At 43.0% G+C, this 16171-nt stretch overlaps 1 protein-coding gene across 3 annotated transcripts in view; it reads left to right on the forward strand.

Annotated features, from left to right (window-relative positions):
- stat6 (signal transducer and activator of transcription 6, interleukin-4 induced) overlaps positions 1-15463 on the forward strand; it is a 40471-nt gene extending 25008 nt beyond the window's left edge. For all 3 annotated transcript variants that reach the window (XM_061256745.1, XM_061256746.1, XM_061256744.1), the window contains exons 7-21: positions 40-188; positions 760-894; positions 1829-2005; positions 3473-3560; positions 3928-4050; positions 5075-5167; positions 5741-5944; positions 11176-11270; positions 11564-11697; positions 11984-12133; positions 12448-12511; positions 12605-12703; positions 12812-12844; positions 13497-13583; positions 14698-15463. In XM_061256745.1, the coding sequence (XP_061112729.1) occupies positions 40-188; positions 760-894; positions 1829-2005; positions 3473-3560; positions 3928-4050; positions 5075-5167; positions 5741-5944; positions 11176-11270; positions 11564-11697; positions 11984-12133; positions 12448-12511; positions 12605-12703; positions 12812-12844; positions 13497-13583; positions 14698-14776 (1710 nt within the window). In that variant the 3' untranslated portion in view covers positions 14777-15463. The remainder of the gene's footprint in view (positions 1-39; positions 189-759; positions 895-1828; positions 2006-3472; positions 3561-3927; positions 4051-5074; positions 5168-5740; positions 5945-11175; positions 11271-11563; positions 11698-11983; positions 12134-12447; positions 12512-12604; positions 12704-12811; positions 12845-13496; positions 13584-14697) is intronic.
- The last annotated feature ends 708 nt before the right edge of the window (positions 15464-16171 follow it).

Genomic DNA, 16171 nt, shown 5'->3' on the forward strand with positions numbered 1-16171 from the left:
GACATGTTGTGGACCCACTCCCTTGTGGGTGTTTTGCAGAAGCGCATGCAGCTCCTGCGAGAGGTGGTGGACTGCCTTGAACACTGCCAGGCTCGCCTCCTCCAACGGATAAAGTCCTGGAGGAGGGAGCAACACCTGGCCTCTATTGGGGCCCCATTCGACGACAACCTGGGGCCACTGCAGACCTGGTGAGGCACACACACAACAACCAGACCCGGGTCTAAGCTTTTCTGGTGTATTTGAACAAATGAAATGATCCCGGAAGTGTAAACCCCGCCTATGTACCAATACAGGCTCAAATTCACCTGGGAAAAATGAATGGCTAGTAAAGAAAAGTATTTGAATCCAAAACTACTATTTGAACTCAGGTCTGACTCCAGCATTACTGCACTAGACACAAACACAAACACCATCACACATACACACACATAAAAGGTTTGAAAGGACTTTCAGGACTGCAGGGTAGATCAGTACTCAAACTGAGACTGCAGGTTATGGTAGCACATGCATTGAGACTGCAGGTTATGGCAGCAGTGATTTTTATGGCCTGGCTGCAACCACAGAGATTTGCATATAGTTTATGTGTTAGGATATTGGGTGCTGTAAACAAATGCACAGGAAATGGACTAGGATAATGTCTAAATCACGTCCATTTGTTTTAGTCACTTATGATGGCGTAATCAAATGAGCAGGCAAATATTTACATCTTTGCTGTCCCTCCGTTTTCTTTTTGCTTTTTCCTCTTTCTCTCCCACCCAGGTGTGAGCAGTTACTTGGAGTGAATGTTACACTCAGACAGGAGATTTTTCTTGTGGGAGGGGACTGTCCAGGCAGCGAGGTGATCACAGAGCTGCAGGAGCGGCTTGGCCTTCTTCTCCAGACACTAATCCAGAGGTATGAGGCAGAGTGGGTGAGCTGTAATGAAGCAGTGTAGATTACCGAGGTGATTATAGTCTACCGGTATGCATGACGATGCAGTATCTGCATCGTCACTGCATCGTGTGGAACAGCTTGCCAGGACATGTAGTGAACACAGAGGGGTGTTGAAGTATAGGCTTAACACAGGACTGGGGTACTCTCTCGATCAGTGCTACTGAACTCCATGTCCTGCGGGCCGCAGTGTCTGCATGCATCTGCTTGAACGGTATGCTACACCACCTGATTTCACAAATGATTTTACCTGTTTGGTTCAGATAGCTGAGCTAGGTCTTGAAAGCAGGTGGTGTAGCGCATGGTTGGGGCAGACACTGAGGCCCGCACGACGTGAAGTTGAGTAGCACTGCTCTAGATAGCAGGCAACCTGTGAGCCTAGATATGACAAGCATGGTGCTCTAAAAATAATTGTATTCTTTGTTTTTCACCGAAGTGAATAAATATTTCCACAGTCTGAAGTTAAAACCTGTGAATTAACATGTTACATTCTCTTAAATTCATCTTTCTTTCTGTACATTATTCCCCAAGATGACACTTTGTGTCACTGTGTAGAATGTATTCAGGACATTGCAAATTCTTCTTTTGAAGTGCGTTGTTTGATTTAAGTGCATTATCTGATATCTGAGGGAGGTTTGTGAAAGAAGAGAATTGTAAGTAAAGGAAAATACAGAGAAAACACAGAGAATTGTAAGTAAAGGAATTTGGACAGGTAATATATTTTCAAACAGAGCTTTGTTTTCATGTGAGCTCTCATTTCATAAGAGTAGGTGTCACTTTCTTTAAATGCTCGGTGGATATCTTGTCTGGCAGTGAAGCCCTTCATGTAGTGAGCTCATGTAGTGCCCTTCATGTAGTGAGGCCGCCGTCTGAAGCCCGTCTCCCCTCCTCTCTCCAGCTCCCTGATGGTGGACAAGCAGCCCCCCCAGGTTATAAAGACCCAGTCCAAGTTCTCCACCACTGTGCGCTACCTGCTGGGGGAGAAGGTGACCCCGGGGAAGCCTGTGGTGCTGAAGGCCCAGATCATCACCGAGATGCAGGCTCGGAACCTGGGCCAGCTGGGATCCATCCCCACGTGAGCAGATCCGTCTCCTCTCTGTCTGCTGTCCACCAGAGAGACTCACTCTGCCTCACCGTTCCCCCCAAAACAGCCGTACTGCCATATCAGTCCTTAAAACATTCAGCCTCACATTCAGTCCCACAGGAACAGTGATACAGCCACACCCACAAGGCTGTGCAGGGTTCTCTGTCTAGCACTTCAGGTGTAAACATGGCTACGTTTGGTTGAAAAGTGAAAGTTTCCTAGCCGACTAGGCTATAGGGTGAAAGCTGAGCTATATTGGAGTTACTGTAACCACGTCCAATTATGTCAGAACATCTTTCAACCAAGATTTTCATGACTTGATTCCAGCTTTTGCTCACTAGTTAGTTAGGGTAGTTTGTCATCAGCAGATTGTTTGTGTGACTCTGCGGTAGTTTGTGTGACTCTGCGGGAGCATTTGTCACCTGCAAGTTTGAGAGTGTATCCTATAACGGTTTTACACTCTTTTTTTTTTTTTAGCTAATGTGTAATTATTTTGAGATAAAATTTCATGTGGCATTAAATAGCCTAAAGGAATACCAACTCATGCTTTTGGCATAAGAGACAGGCTCTCACACTACCCAAACACATCTCACGTCAAATAAAAAGACCAAACTAAAAACAAAGCTGCTCCCTCATTAATTATCATTATCAAGATAATCTATCTATAAAGTCCTTTTCTTTTGCAGCATGGCGATCTGATTTAGAGCTTGATATTCCGGTCAGGACTGTAGGCTGTATTTTTCCAGTTCCAAAAGCAACAATGGTCCGGACTGTAGGCTGTATTTTTCCAGTTCCAAAAGCAACAATGGTCCGGACTGTAGGCTGTATTTTTCCAGTTCCAAAAGCAACAATGGTCTTCCAATATTTATGCCTCACTTGGGTGCCTTTGGTGAATTTGGCATTAAGAACTGCAGATTATGAAAGCCAAGATCTTGTTTTACAAAATGTTTAACATTTTTACATAAACATCAATTTATGTGAAATTGGCTGTTGCGACTTCCAACTGATTATAATAGAACAGGTCACATATTATTAAATAACTGAAATGGGCAGTGCTGCCAGTTGGAAGTTTCCAATGTGCTCTTCCTGTCTCTCTCTCCTCCTGTGTGTAAGAGAGTGCTGGCTTTGCTTAAAAGACAGCGTACAGCATTCACGATGTGTATTGACCAAAAACAGCCCTCAGTAGCTGAACTGCATCATGCAAATGTATCTTTGAAAACATGTCATAGTAAGACTGAAGACATGTTGCTCGTCACTCTGAACTAACTTCAGTAGTACAATGCATTGTTTTTCCACAATGTCTGTTTGTGGTTGAAGGCCATGTTATTTCCACACACTACTCATTACTGAAACTGAGTCGTAAAGTAGTTGCATCAGAAGTTGCATTAACATTTTCAACAAAAGCTCAGTTTCAATGTGTTTTTAATGCATATTTAGGAATGACATTATATTTTTCAGGGAAAATGTTGGTGAGCTGATCAACAACACAGCCATCTTGGAACACAATGCGTCCACCAAGAGCACTTGTGCCACCTTCAGGAATATGGTGCGTGTTCTGGTGATGCATGTACATACTTTTCAATGCTTCCCTTTTGGGGAATTCCAGATAATATCCATTACAGATATTTCTAGCAGGAACAAAAGGCTTTGGGTGAAAGGGAGAAGCCATCAATAGTCAAAATTCAACACTAACTCAAACTTTTTAAGTATTTATCATTTCAGGGTTGTCTTTTCTGGTTCACTTTCTGGATTTATGTTGATGGTGTCTGTTTTAGGGGTATGGAGGATAGATCAATCATTTCTATCCAGCCATAGAAATGATTGATGTGTACATAAGGAAGAAGTCTTTAAAAATGTTTCAGTGACTCATCTCTGCGTGCTTCTTTCTCTCTCTTTCTCTCTCCATTTCTCAGTCCATAAAAAAGATTAAGAGAGCGGACAGGAAGGGATCCGAGTCAGTGACAGAAGAGAAGTTTGCGCTCCTCTTTTCCAGTGAAATCAGCATCACAGGGTGTGACATGCCCTGCTGCATGCAGGTTAGTGTCCCCGCCCATTCTCACAAACCATACATCAGTAGAGCAAACTGGAATGTTCTACAAAGCAGGATGAAACTTCCAGATAACTGCGCTGAGCAAAATCACAACCCCGCAAACTTGGAACCAAGCTGTTCCGGGTTCTCCAGCTAACTCCATAATCCTGCTTTGTGGAACAGGGCCCAGGTACACATCAGTCTCAGTTTAACATATTGTGTTATTTTGTCAGTTAATCCTGGTGCATATTTAACTTGAATGAGGAATATAGAGATATTAGTATGTATAATGGCCTGAATTACTTATTTTCATTCGGCTCTATGTTCAATCCACGACACTACACCACTAGCAGAATGCACTCAAATGATCAAAAACAGGGACTATTAGAAACACACAAATTCACAGTAATTTCAGTAAAGACTAAGCTATGCATGTTTTAGTCAGCCTTACTGGAGTCTGTGCATGCACATCGTTTTCTCCGGGGATGGCTGTTGGCTGTCCTTGGAGAAGCAATGCGGAGCCGTGGATTGTGCATGTCTTCAGCAGGGATATGTGCAGGCGTCCTTCCCTCTATGCAGCTCAATGTCGTCTGGTCCTGTCTGAAGGTGTCCTCTTTCGCTTGTTGGAACAGGTCCTTTTGCAGCTGGGAAAGGTTCAGTTTGCTGCAGAGAAAATTTCTCTTAGTCAGCTGAAATGTGTGTGCGCCAGGTTTCACTTTGGTTGAAATAGTGAAACTGGCCTACACTTACCACAAGGCGAGCTATATCTGTGCCACAGCTATATCTGTGCCTATAGTTGCCATGGGGACTCGGCCTCTGTGGAAGCTGAAAGTGCTTGGCGTGAGTGAGCCAGGAGCAAATGGAAGAAAGAAAGACAACGCTTTGGTCAGTCTTATACTGCAGTAGGATTTATTGCTTCCGGTGTGACGGTATTGGTTTACTGTAACTACATGTCGGGCTGGAGTTTCCTGTGGAATGGATAGTAATGTACTTCTGTTGACACCCAAAAACAATTTCATTGGCTTTTACAGGTGATCACTCTTCCTATTGTTGTGATCGTTCACGGTAGTCAAGACAACAATGCCCTGGCCACAATCATATGGGATTGTGCCTTCTCTGAACCAGTGAGTCTCTCCTTCCCTCTACCATCATCTTCACTTTTTCAGGTTCTGTGTTCTTTATTGGCATGCCAATCATATGTTGTGCCAAAGCATAGCATGACTAAAATCCTTGTACAATATCATACATTCATGAGGTATACAAAGAAACAGGCATACATGCCTAATAAGGTAAAGTAGTAAGTAACAGCTAAATATTTAGAATGAGTAAGTCTAAGAGATTAACTGAAAGCAAATTAAGTAATATCTAAAAAATAGGAATAACTGTTAGCTTTTCAGTTTTGGGTCTTGCTCACACTCCTTCTCTCACTTTTTACATTTCTCTCTCTCTTGCCTGTTTGTGGGCCCACAGTGGTGCATGTCTACACTTGTCAGCACCACAAAGGAAATGTTAGAAATTCAGAACCCTCAGAGAATCACCTACACCAGTAATCATATTGTGTGTGTATGTGTGTCTGTATGTGTGTGTGTGTGTATTTGTGCCTGTGTCCATGTACTGTATGTACCTGTCTGTGTGCACATTTGTGCATGTGTGCATGTATGCTTCTTGCTTTTGTGCGTGTGGTTAATTCCTATCAGGACCGGGTACCGTTCGTGGTTCCAGAGCGGGTACCCTGGAAGCAGATGTGTTTGACTTTGGACAGTAAGTTCCGGTTAGAGGTGCAGACACAACTCAGTCTGGACCCCCCCAACCAGCACTTCCTCGCACAGAAAATCTTTGACAAGCCCGACATCTGTGGTGACTATAGCAACATGATGGTTTCCTGGGCCCAGTTCAATAAGGTAGGCACTGAAAACATTCTCTGCTTATCAGGGATAATTTAACATACATTTTATCAAAATGGAAGATCTGTAGCTTTTGGTAATTGACACCGGCCCCAGGGAAAGTATTTGGTTTAAGCCTTAAGTACTAAATTAGTGGATTCATTTTGATTTTAGTTCAGCTTCAGAATAATTGTATTGAATGAAATTAAGGTATTTAATTCAATACACACAGATGTAATAGAAGAGAATAGAAATGAAAGTAATGGGTACACTGCCAGAAAAAAATTATATTAGGCTGGACTACTTATCAAAAAACTGATCCAAGGCTCATTAGGGCTGCAGCTATTGATTGTTATTGATTACTTCGTTATGTTTTAAATGAATGATCAAGAAATATACCGTAGGCTCCTGAATTATTGGCTTTTGACTGGCAATGCACAAAAAATACATGAAAAAAAGAAACAATATAATTATTGAGATGAACCCCTTAAGTACCTGTCTGTCTCAACCTCCCTCACTGTGCAACTCTCCGCAGACAGCAACAGGTTGGGAAGATCATACAAGATATGTACAATACTCACAATAATACCATCTTGTATACTAATATATTCATTGAGATCTATTGATTGAAGTTTTTGTCAAAATCCCATCAACAAATCAAACACATTCCACAATTTCACATGCCATGCTATTTATTCATACTGGCTCCTTATTTATGAACATACTGAATAATAATATAATAGTTTGAGAATGCATTTAGATGCTCACTAATATAAAAGGCCCTCTATTGTGGAGTCAACAGTGTTTTCAGTGTCTTCCACAGAAATATTCACTCTGACAATTCCTCTAAAGGAACTCCTCCAAAGGAAGTCCTCTATTTCGAAGTAGGCATTGCAATACCTTTTTTGGCATAAAATCTCATGGGTTCGTTACATAGGCGAAATATTTCTGTGTTGTTTTATGCAAGCCTAACAAACTATACACCATTGGAAACTTCATGTAATTTGCTGAAATGCTTTTTAGTCGTCAGATCAGTGACATGTCTATAGTTGGTTCTTTGATGAGCAGAATTTTCTTACACACAGACGGGGTAATGCATTTACAACTGCATCTGCAACTACATTACCGATACTGGTTAGAGAAGCTCGTATTTGGGCTCATCATGTTCCAGAGAGCCTATACAATGTAGATAATAACATTCTTATGTACAAGTACTTTTTTAGAAGTATACAACGGCGAAACGGACAACATGATAATTCCTCCAGAAAAATTCTAAGTAAACAATGGACATTCTATCGTCGTTTCTCCCTTTTTTGGAACATAGATTTCAATCCAAACGTGTTCACTTTGTCAAGCATTACTGGAAAACACTCCATGCTATTATCCTTGCCGGGTGGATAACAAAATACTAAAGTACTAAACAAAATAATTATTAGATTTATTTTGGTTAAATCTATTTTATTATTAAATGAATGTTTGATTTTGGTGGGATTCATTGAAACATTAATCAATTACAGTATTTGTTGCCATTTTTAGTTTATCTCAATAATTATTAATATTTTGTATTTTTTGGTATTTTTTGTGCATTGCCAGTCAGGATTCTGCCAATTCTGGAGCCCACTGTAGGGATAGACACAAAAATAAATATTTAGTGCATCAAGTGTGACCCATAGTTCAGTTCAGTTCAGTTCAGTTTATTCTTTGTCCCAAATGGGCAATTTGTTTGCAGCATGACCACACACATAGGATAGGCATAACACAATACAGACAGACAGACAGATTCTGCACAAGAAGCATAATAAATAGTTCAGTTGTGATAAATATTGGCAGTGCATTAAAAACTGAGTAAAAATCAAGATACAGTTTCAATAAATATAAGGTAGATATAAAAAGAGGTAGTGGATTGGGGTATGGGGTCAGTAAATGGACAAGGCTATCTTCTTCTGTTGTGTGCATTCAATGCTTGGATAGAAAGAGGGATAAAGGAATTTTTGTACCTCTGTTTTAAAGCAATGGGAGTGTTAAATCCTAAGCCAGATGGCAACAACATGTATTCTGTATACAGAGGATGACTTGTATCTTGATAGATATTCATGGCTTTGTTAAACACCTGCTTGTTGAAATACTCAGTAAGACTATTGAACTTCACTCCCACTATCTTATTGGCCACATTCACAATTTTAGAAAGTGCATTCTTGTCTTTGATAGTGACGTTTCCATACCAGCAGATAATGGAGAACATCAGGACAGACTCAATAAAAGCTCTATAGAACAGTGTCATCAATGTTTCATCCACCTGAAACTTAGCAAGTTTCCTGAGAGCAGAGAGTCTTTGTTGTCCTCTCTTGCACACAGAAGTGGTGTTCAAGTCGAACTTAAGCCGGTCATCAATCAAGGTGCCCAGATACTTGATAACATGATACCATATTAACATCCTGCCCCTTGATTACACTATGCACTGGGGCAGGGGGTAGGCATCTGAAGTCTATAGACGTGTCCTTAGTTTTAGTGATGTTAAGATGTTAAGGCATCTTCACACCAGGGCACAAAGTCATCAATGACAGGGCCATGCTCATTCTCATGAGTATTCAAGAGACTGACGATTACAGAGTCATCTGCAAATTTTATAATGTACCTGTTGTCATGTTGGCTAAGGCAGTCATTGGTATACAGGATGTACAACAGGGGGGAGAGGACACACCCCTGAGGTGAGCCGGTGGACGATGTTAGGGCGGGCACTGGACAGCACATTATTCACCCTCACCCTCTGAACTCTCTGCGTAAGGAAGTCAAGTAGCCAACCAGTCAGGCTTGGATCAAAGCTAAAGTTGCTCAGTAATTTCTCAGTTAGCAGGTGGGGTTGGATGGTATTAAATGCTGAGGAGAAATCAACAAAGAGCAACCTAGCATGATTCCCACTCTTCTCCAGATGTTTATAGAGAAGATTAAGTAGAGTGATGGTAGCATCCTGCACCCCCCTCTTGGCCCTATAGGTGAACTGAAAAGGATCCAAGAGGGGTTCCACCTTAACTAGGAGCTCAGCTTTAATCAACTTCTCAAAGGATTTTGCAACAAGGGATGTGAGGGCAACTGGCCTGAAATCATTAAGGGTTTGGGGGCGACTGACCTTGGCAACAGGCACCACTACAGACTGCTTCCATAGAGATGGCACCCTGTGCTGGAAGAGTGACAAACTGAATATGTGATGAAAGATAGGGCCTAACTGTTCAGCACACACTTTTAGCGTGCGGCCACTGATGTTATCTGGGCCAGGGCTTTTTTTTCTTTTCTTTTTTTTTCGGTCTGCAGTGTTTAAAGCACCTAACAACACTATGCTCATTGAAACTAGGGATAAACAGGGGGGATGCCAGGAGACTCCTCTTGAGTTCAGAATGTCTGTTGCTGAAGTCATGTGTGTCAAATCTGACATAGAACCTGTTGAGATCCTCTGCCAGTACTGAGTCAGATTTGTTGTTAAATTCTAACTTTCTCTTTCCCGTTTCCTTAAGCCCTACAATAGTCTTCGTACTATCCCAGGCTGAACCCAGGTTGTTCATTTTGAGCTGTGTTTATAATTTATCTTTATACTTAAGTTTGCCTGCCCTGATTTCCCATTTTATATCTTTTTGAAGTTTGTGCAATACCTGCAAGGTACCCTCCTTAAAGGCTCTTTTCTTTTCACGCAATAGACCCATGACAGACCCACGGTTTACTGTTGGGGTATACTTTCAAGGCCTTAGTTGGAATAACAATATCCTCACAGTAAGACACCCAACTACTGGTAACATCAGTCAATTCATCAATATCAGAGCATGAGTCCTTAAACATATCCCAATCTGTGCAGTCCAGACACCCCTGAAGAGACAGGCAAGCATCCTCTGACCAGTCCTTAATATATACAGTCTGTACCTAGCCCCTCTTAAGAGCAGTTTGATATGAGGGGATGAGGTGTACACAATTGTGATCAGATGAGCCTAAAGGTGGGAGGGGAATGGACTTGAATGCATTTTTTACTGAACAATAACACAAGTCCAGTGTTTTATTGTGTCTAGTGGGGCACGTAACGTACTGGTGGAAGTCTCTTGAGTGTTTGTTCATATCCCCAAGAATAATGATCGGGGCATCAGGGGATCGCATTTGGAGTGAGTGGGTTACTTGAGAGATAATTTCACAGGCATTGTTACTGTTCACATTGGGGTGTATGTACACAAGAGTGACAAACAGCTGGGGAACCTCACGTGGGAGGTAGTGAGGACGTAATTCCACCGTGAGTAATTCAACGTCGGCCGTGCAGATTTTCTCTCGAACATTGACCGATTTGCACCAGCGCTCGTTCACGTAGAGACACACCCCCCCGCCAGTGGACTTGCCGGTAGTTGTTGCGTCCCTGTCCAGCCGGACAGGCGATCCGAAGCCGCATAGTCCCAAGTCACTGTCCGTGTCCTTGTCGGACAGCCACGTCTCCGTAAGCGCCAAGATGCAGGAGTCTCTGAACTCGTGGGAATACTGAGCCTGCGTCTGTAGCTCTTCGGATTTATTCCGAAGTGACTGCACATTCGAGAGGATGATTGATGGCAGAGGGATGCGTGAGAGTGACTGTTTTTTCACCCTAAGACGGATACCTCCTCTATGCCCCCGCTTCCTGGTCTTGGTTCTACGGGCCGAACCCGATCCTTGATATTGTTGTCCGACTGGCCACGCTAAGTCCCATATCGGCAAGTTTAAGTTCGATGGCAAATGAGTAACGTGACTCCAGCATAGGAGAAACTCCCTGGAGTACTGGATCCTCGTTAAATGGAGTGAAGACGAGTCGCCAAAACTCCAAACCAGCCGAAACGCCATCCACAACAGAAGCATTATCCATTATAGTTCACCGATCGACCCCGATATCAGTAGATTAAAGCTTACAGTCGCATGCCGGTACTACTACTTATCCAGATGATAAGTTACGAAGTTAAAACGATGATAAGTTACAAAGTTAAAACAACAAAACAAACATCAAACAACGCTCAGCCACAGCCTGCTGCCGGTCGCAGCATGAGCATGCCATAGGGTGTTTGCAAGCAGAGTGAGCTAGAGCTAGCCATAGCTAACTAAACAGGGTATACTGTAAGTGTGTTAGCAAGTGATCAGGAAAGAAGGGGTTTTCACCTGAGCCTTAATATAAAAATAACAGTATGCCATGCAATGAATGTCACACACACACACACACACACACTCAGTCACTCTCGCTCTCGGATGTCTCCCAGGAAGTGTTGCCAGGACGTTCGTTCACCTTCTGGCAGTGGTTCGATGGCGTGATGGAGCTCACAAAGAAACACCTGAAGAGCTACTGGAGTGATAAGTAAGCGTCTGTCTGTCTATTCGTCTGTCTGTCTATTCGTCTGTCTGTCTATCAGTCTGTGTCTGTCTATTCGTCTGTCTGCCTGTGTCTGTAGCATCTGTCTGTCTATTCGTCTGTCTGCCTGTGTCTGTAGATTTTTTTATGTTTAGAGTTGTTTTTAGTTGATTATGAGGTGGAAGTGTCTGGTGCTTAGTTTGATATCAGGTAAATGTCACGTGTATCTGTGAAATTTGAGGTGTCAGCTCTGAAGTGTTGATATGCGGTGTCAGGTGTGAACACTCTCTCTTTTCTAGGCTCATTTTTGGCTTCATCGGGAAGCAGCAGCTGCACCTTATTCTGCAGGACCGCCCGGACGGAACCTTCCTGCTCCGCTTCAGCGATTCGGAAATCGGGGGGATCACCATCGCCTATGTCTCCACCTCTGAGAGTATGTGTGCCTGCGCCCGGGGGACATTTTGTGTCTGACAGAATGCCCGATTACATATGTCTGCACACGTGGAGGCCTCTGTCTGTGAGAACGGGTGCGTCATTTATGCACAGTTGGACACCTGTGAGTATACGTGGCAATGAGCATGTGGACATTTCTGTTTGTGAAAAGCTCGGCTCGGTGGGATCTGCAGATTCACTGAATTTAAACTCATCTGTCTTTCAGGGCTTGTGTCTGCTTAGTTTCTTTGCTAATGTTTACATAGGCAATTCTTCCATCTCTGCAGATAGATGCAGGAGAATACAGAACATCCAGCCCTTCACCAAGAGGGACCTGGAGATCCGCTGCCTGGGCGATCGAATCAGAGACATCGATTTCATAACGCACGTGTACCCGGACCGGCCCAAAAATGATGTGTTCAGGAAATATTACACAGGCAAGCCTAAAATTAGCCTAACTGTGCTTTCTCTGTTTTCTGTGGTTAATTAATGTCTGTTAAATAATTAAACTGTCCAACTGCTATACATATTATTTAAGAGGCAACAACCACTCATGTGCCACAACACTGGAGCTTCTAATTGAATGATATCTAATACAGCATATTCCTGAATCTCTAATGTAGTCAGTAAAACCTCAATGTTTCTGTTAAAACAGCTGGTATTCTGCTTCACACATAACAGGACTGTGAGTTTAACCCAGGGTCTTAATGCTGTTTCTCAGTCGAATCTCCCTTTCTCTGTTTTCCCCCAGATGACCCTCAGCCTTACAACAGTGGCTACATCCCCGTCTCCATCCAGACCAAAGTGGCAGCAGGGTGAGGGGGCTCAGTGTTCCCTGGGAAGAGGGGTGTTTGTGTGCTGAACGTGTGGGCAGAGTTGGTGTTGACTGTGCGGTTCATCTTCTTTAGGGAGACCTCTTCCCCTACGTCTTCTACATCTTCAATGACGGAGATCCCACAGGACCCAAACAGACTCACTTACTCTGCAGCCCCTCTGTATCCCACGATGTAAGTCATTGTCAAACACACATACATCCTCTCTCACACATGCACACAAACACGCACAAACAGATGGTGTATATTACCCACATCAATCCCTCTCTTCACCCTTCTCAGGAACCCGCAAGGTAACGGAGTCTTCAGCTCAAGGTCAGTGTTCTGCAGTCACCATGCTCTACTTCACTACAGTACAGTGCAGTATGGAAAGAGTGATGTAGGCCAACACACAGTGCACATTACAGGACAGAGCATAGCAGCACAGCGCCTCACATTACTGTGCCCTATGCTACAGTATAGCAATGTACCAGATTCATACTGTGCCGCACAGTTAAGTGTAGAACAGTGCATGGATTTACAATGCACCAAACTGCATTTACAATATAATTTCATTATAATTCATAATTTTTATTATTCATAACCAAAATAGTTGACTATTCGGAGTAATACATGATTATTCGGCTGCATTTACATAAAGTCAGTTGCCGTCTGTTAAACAATCCGTTTTACACTTCTTTCTCTGTTCTAGTATAGTACCAATCATTTTAAGGTCAGATTTCGGTCGACTCACTTTGAGGTGTTTGGAGTAAAACACTGAGGGGTATGACAGGGTTGAAGGGTCAGGTGAAGGATAAAAGGTTTCTGATCAGGTGAAGATGTGAAATGAGTCAAAGGGATGGTGGGGGACAGGTTTTGGGGGAAATCTCAAGATTACAGCATGTGTGCTGATCAGTTTGTGAATTAGCAGTAGAATATTTAAGCTAATCAGCCTTAAAGAGTGACAGGTGTTGTGTTTGATCCACAGCCAGCAGTTCCCGACCCACTACCCTTCCAACATGGAGGTTCCACTGACCTACACTGATACTCTCAGCCTCAGTCCATTACATGACATGTGAGTGATGTCACTGTTCTCCTTTCAGTGTGCAGGACACTTCCATTGTTTCAATTTTGACCTGGACAATTCTCATGCAGACATTGCACACTACAAAACCGGTTATTCAATCAGATAAAGTAAGCTGTTTAGTGTGGTTGGTATAGTTGGTTAGAAATTTATGCTTAGACAGTAATGAAGCTGGTGATTTAGCGGATTCACTTATCCAAAAATGACATAATATATATAAGATAACTGAGCAATGGTGTCAGACTTGGCTAACCACCTTCCCAGAACAGCGAGGGTATGTGCGATTATGAATGCAGTATTAATGCAGATTAACTATGCTAGAACATGCCCAAAGTTTAACTTTGTTAGTTTTGTTAGCAGAATGAACAAATAAAGTACAAATAAAAACAAAAGCTGGGGGCACTATTGCTATTCAACACAAGTGCAAACACATAAGTGACATGAAACATGAAAGCAGGCCTTTATAGAAAAAGAAAAACGTGTCGAAGCTTGTTGAAACTGGAGAGAACAAAATATACAAAAGAAACAGAAAACACCAGGATGTGCGTGCCAAGCCAAAAAGCAGTCACACATGGCAGAGTAGGCAGTCACGCCATCATGAGCTCATCAAGGCAGATCTCCAAATCAGGAGAAGGGAGAGAGAGAGGCACACAATCACCAGAGAGAGGGGAGAGAGAGAAGCATACCATCACCAGGGAGAGGGAAGAGAGAGAAGAACATAATCACCAGGGAGAGGGGAGAGAGGAGAGAGAGAAGAACATAATCACCAGGGAGAGGGGAGAGAGAGGCACACAATCACCAGGGAGAGGGGAGAGAGAGAGGCACATAATCACCAGGGAGAGGGGAGAGAGAGAGGCACACAATCACCAGGGAGAGGGGGAGAGAAAGGCACACCATCACCAGGGAGAGGGGAGAGAGAGAGGCACACCATCACCAGCGGAGGCCTGCTTACCACCACGTAACATAGCCATGAAGCTGATGATGTGTGGTTAGACACTAAAGAAGCTGCCAGTATGTGATCATTTCGATAGTAAGGATCTGACACTTGGTTAATTAGACCGTAATGGCTGTTGAGTTTTTCAGTATGACTCCTTCTCTCCTACAGGGCGCAGGTTAACCCTCCCATATCCGACGACATGGAGCTCGATATGTTTGGTACAGGGGGATTCGAAATGACACAGTGATGTCACAGCTTTCTACATCTGCAAGTCGACCATTATACCAATCAGACAAATACCAAAATACCTTCCCTGTGAAATACAGAGGACCAGTCAGTGACAGGAGAGACCACATGCCTGTATAAAAACGCTACTTTCTTTTTTTCTTCATGCATGTTCTCTTGCATTTTCATAATGTCTTATTTTAGGTATTCCTAAAATTCCATGTGTCTGAAAAACAAGGGGGTTGTGGCAAGACATTCTGAAAGAACATTTGTTCAAATGCTTATTCATGGACACCTGGCCTCTTGGAACAATTATAGTAAATAGATACCAACCTCAGCCAGTCAAGGATCCACACAGTTCTTTGTGAGTTATGACTTATGAAATGACACAGAAATACAAAAAACAACCACTGATCAGGTGGCCCCACCCAACATAGTGGTAGTAAAAATTGAATGTGGGAGATGATGCACTTATAAATAATATATTTCATTACAAAATGGACTGTGCCAACAGCTTTATCATATAACCACTACCCACCACCTCTGCTCTGATTGTGAGTGGACAGTACATTTTCCTCTACCCGCCTCTACTTCAGCCAGAATGCCTTTTTTGATTATATATTTCACATATGAAAATATCTGTATACCCTGGTTGATTTATGTTTTAAAATTGTCACCAGTATCTTTGAAAATAAAGTTTTTACTTGTATATTGAATCCAAGTTTCTTATTTTCTCTCAAATTTTTCACTCCACCTGGTTGAGAAGGGTCAGATTGGCTGCCTGCCATCCACCACAGTTGTAATGCAGGAAGGCCATGCTAAACGCACAGACATTACATTACATTACATTACATTATTGGCATTTGGCAGATGCTCTTATCCAGAGCGACGTACAACAAAGTGCATACCCATAACCAGGGATAAGTGCGCTGAAAGACCCTAGAGGGAAGTACAATTTCAATTGTGGACAGGAGGATGGAGTGATCCACAGTGTCGAAGGCAGCAGAGAGATCTAGAAGAATGAGGACAGAGGAGAGGGAGGCTGCACGTGCGGCATGGAGCGACTCGCTGATGGAGAGGAGCGCGGTCTCTGTCGAGTGGCCCGATCTGAAGCCAGACTGATGGGGGTCTAGCAGGTTGTTGTTAGAAAAGAAAGAAGAAAGTTGAGTAGAAGCAGCTCATTCTATGGTTTTAGAAAGAAAAGGAAGAAGAGATAGTTCTGGATGATGGAGGGATCCAGGGTAGGCTTTTTTAGCAACAGAGTGATGTGGGCCCTCTTGGAGGATGCTGGAAAACAGCCAGAAGACAGGGAGGAGTTGACAAGGGAGGTGACAAATGGGAGAATGTCAGGTGTTATAGTCTGGAGAAGAGAAGAGGGGATAGGGTCAAGGGCACAGGTTGTAGGGCGGTGGGAGAG

The sequence above is a fragment of the Conger conger genome, chromosome 10, assembly GCF_963514075.1.
Source record: "Conger conger chromosome 10, fConCon1.1, whole genome shotgun sequence".
NCBI lineage: Eukaryota > Metazoa > Chordata > Actinopteri > Anguilliformes > Congridae > Conger > Conger conger.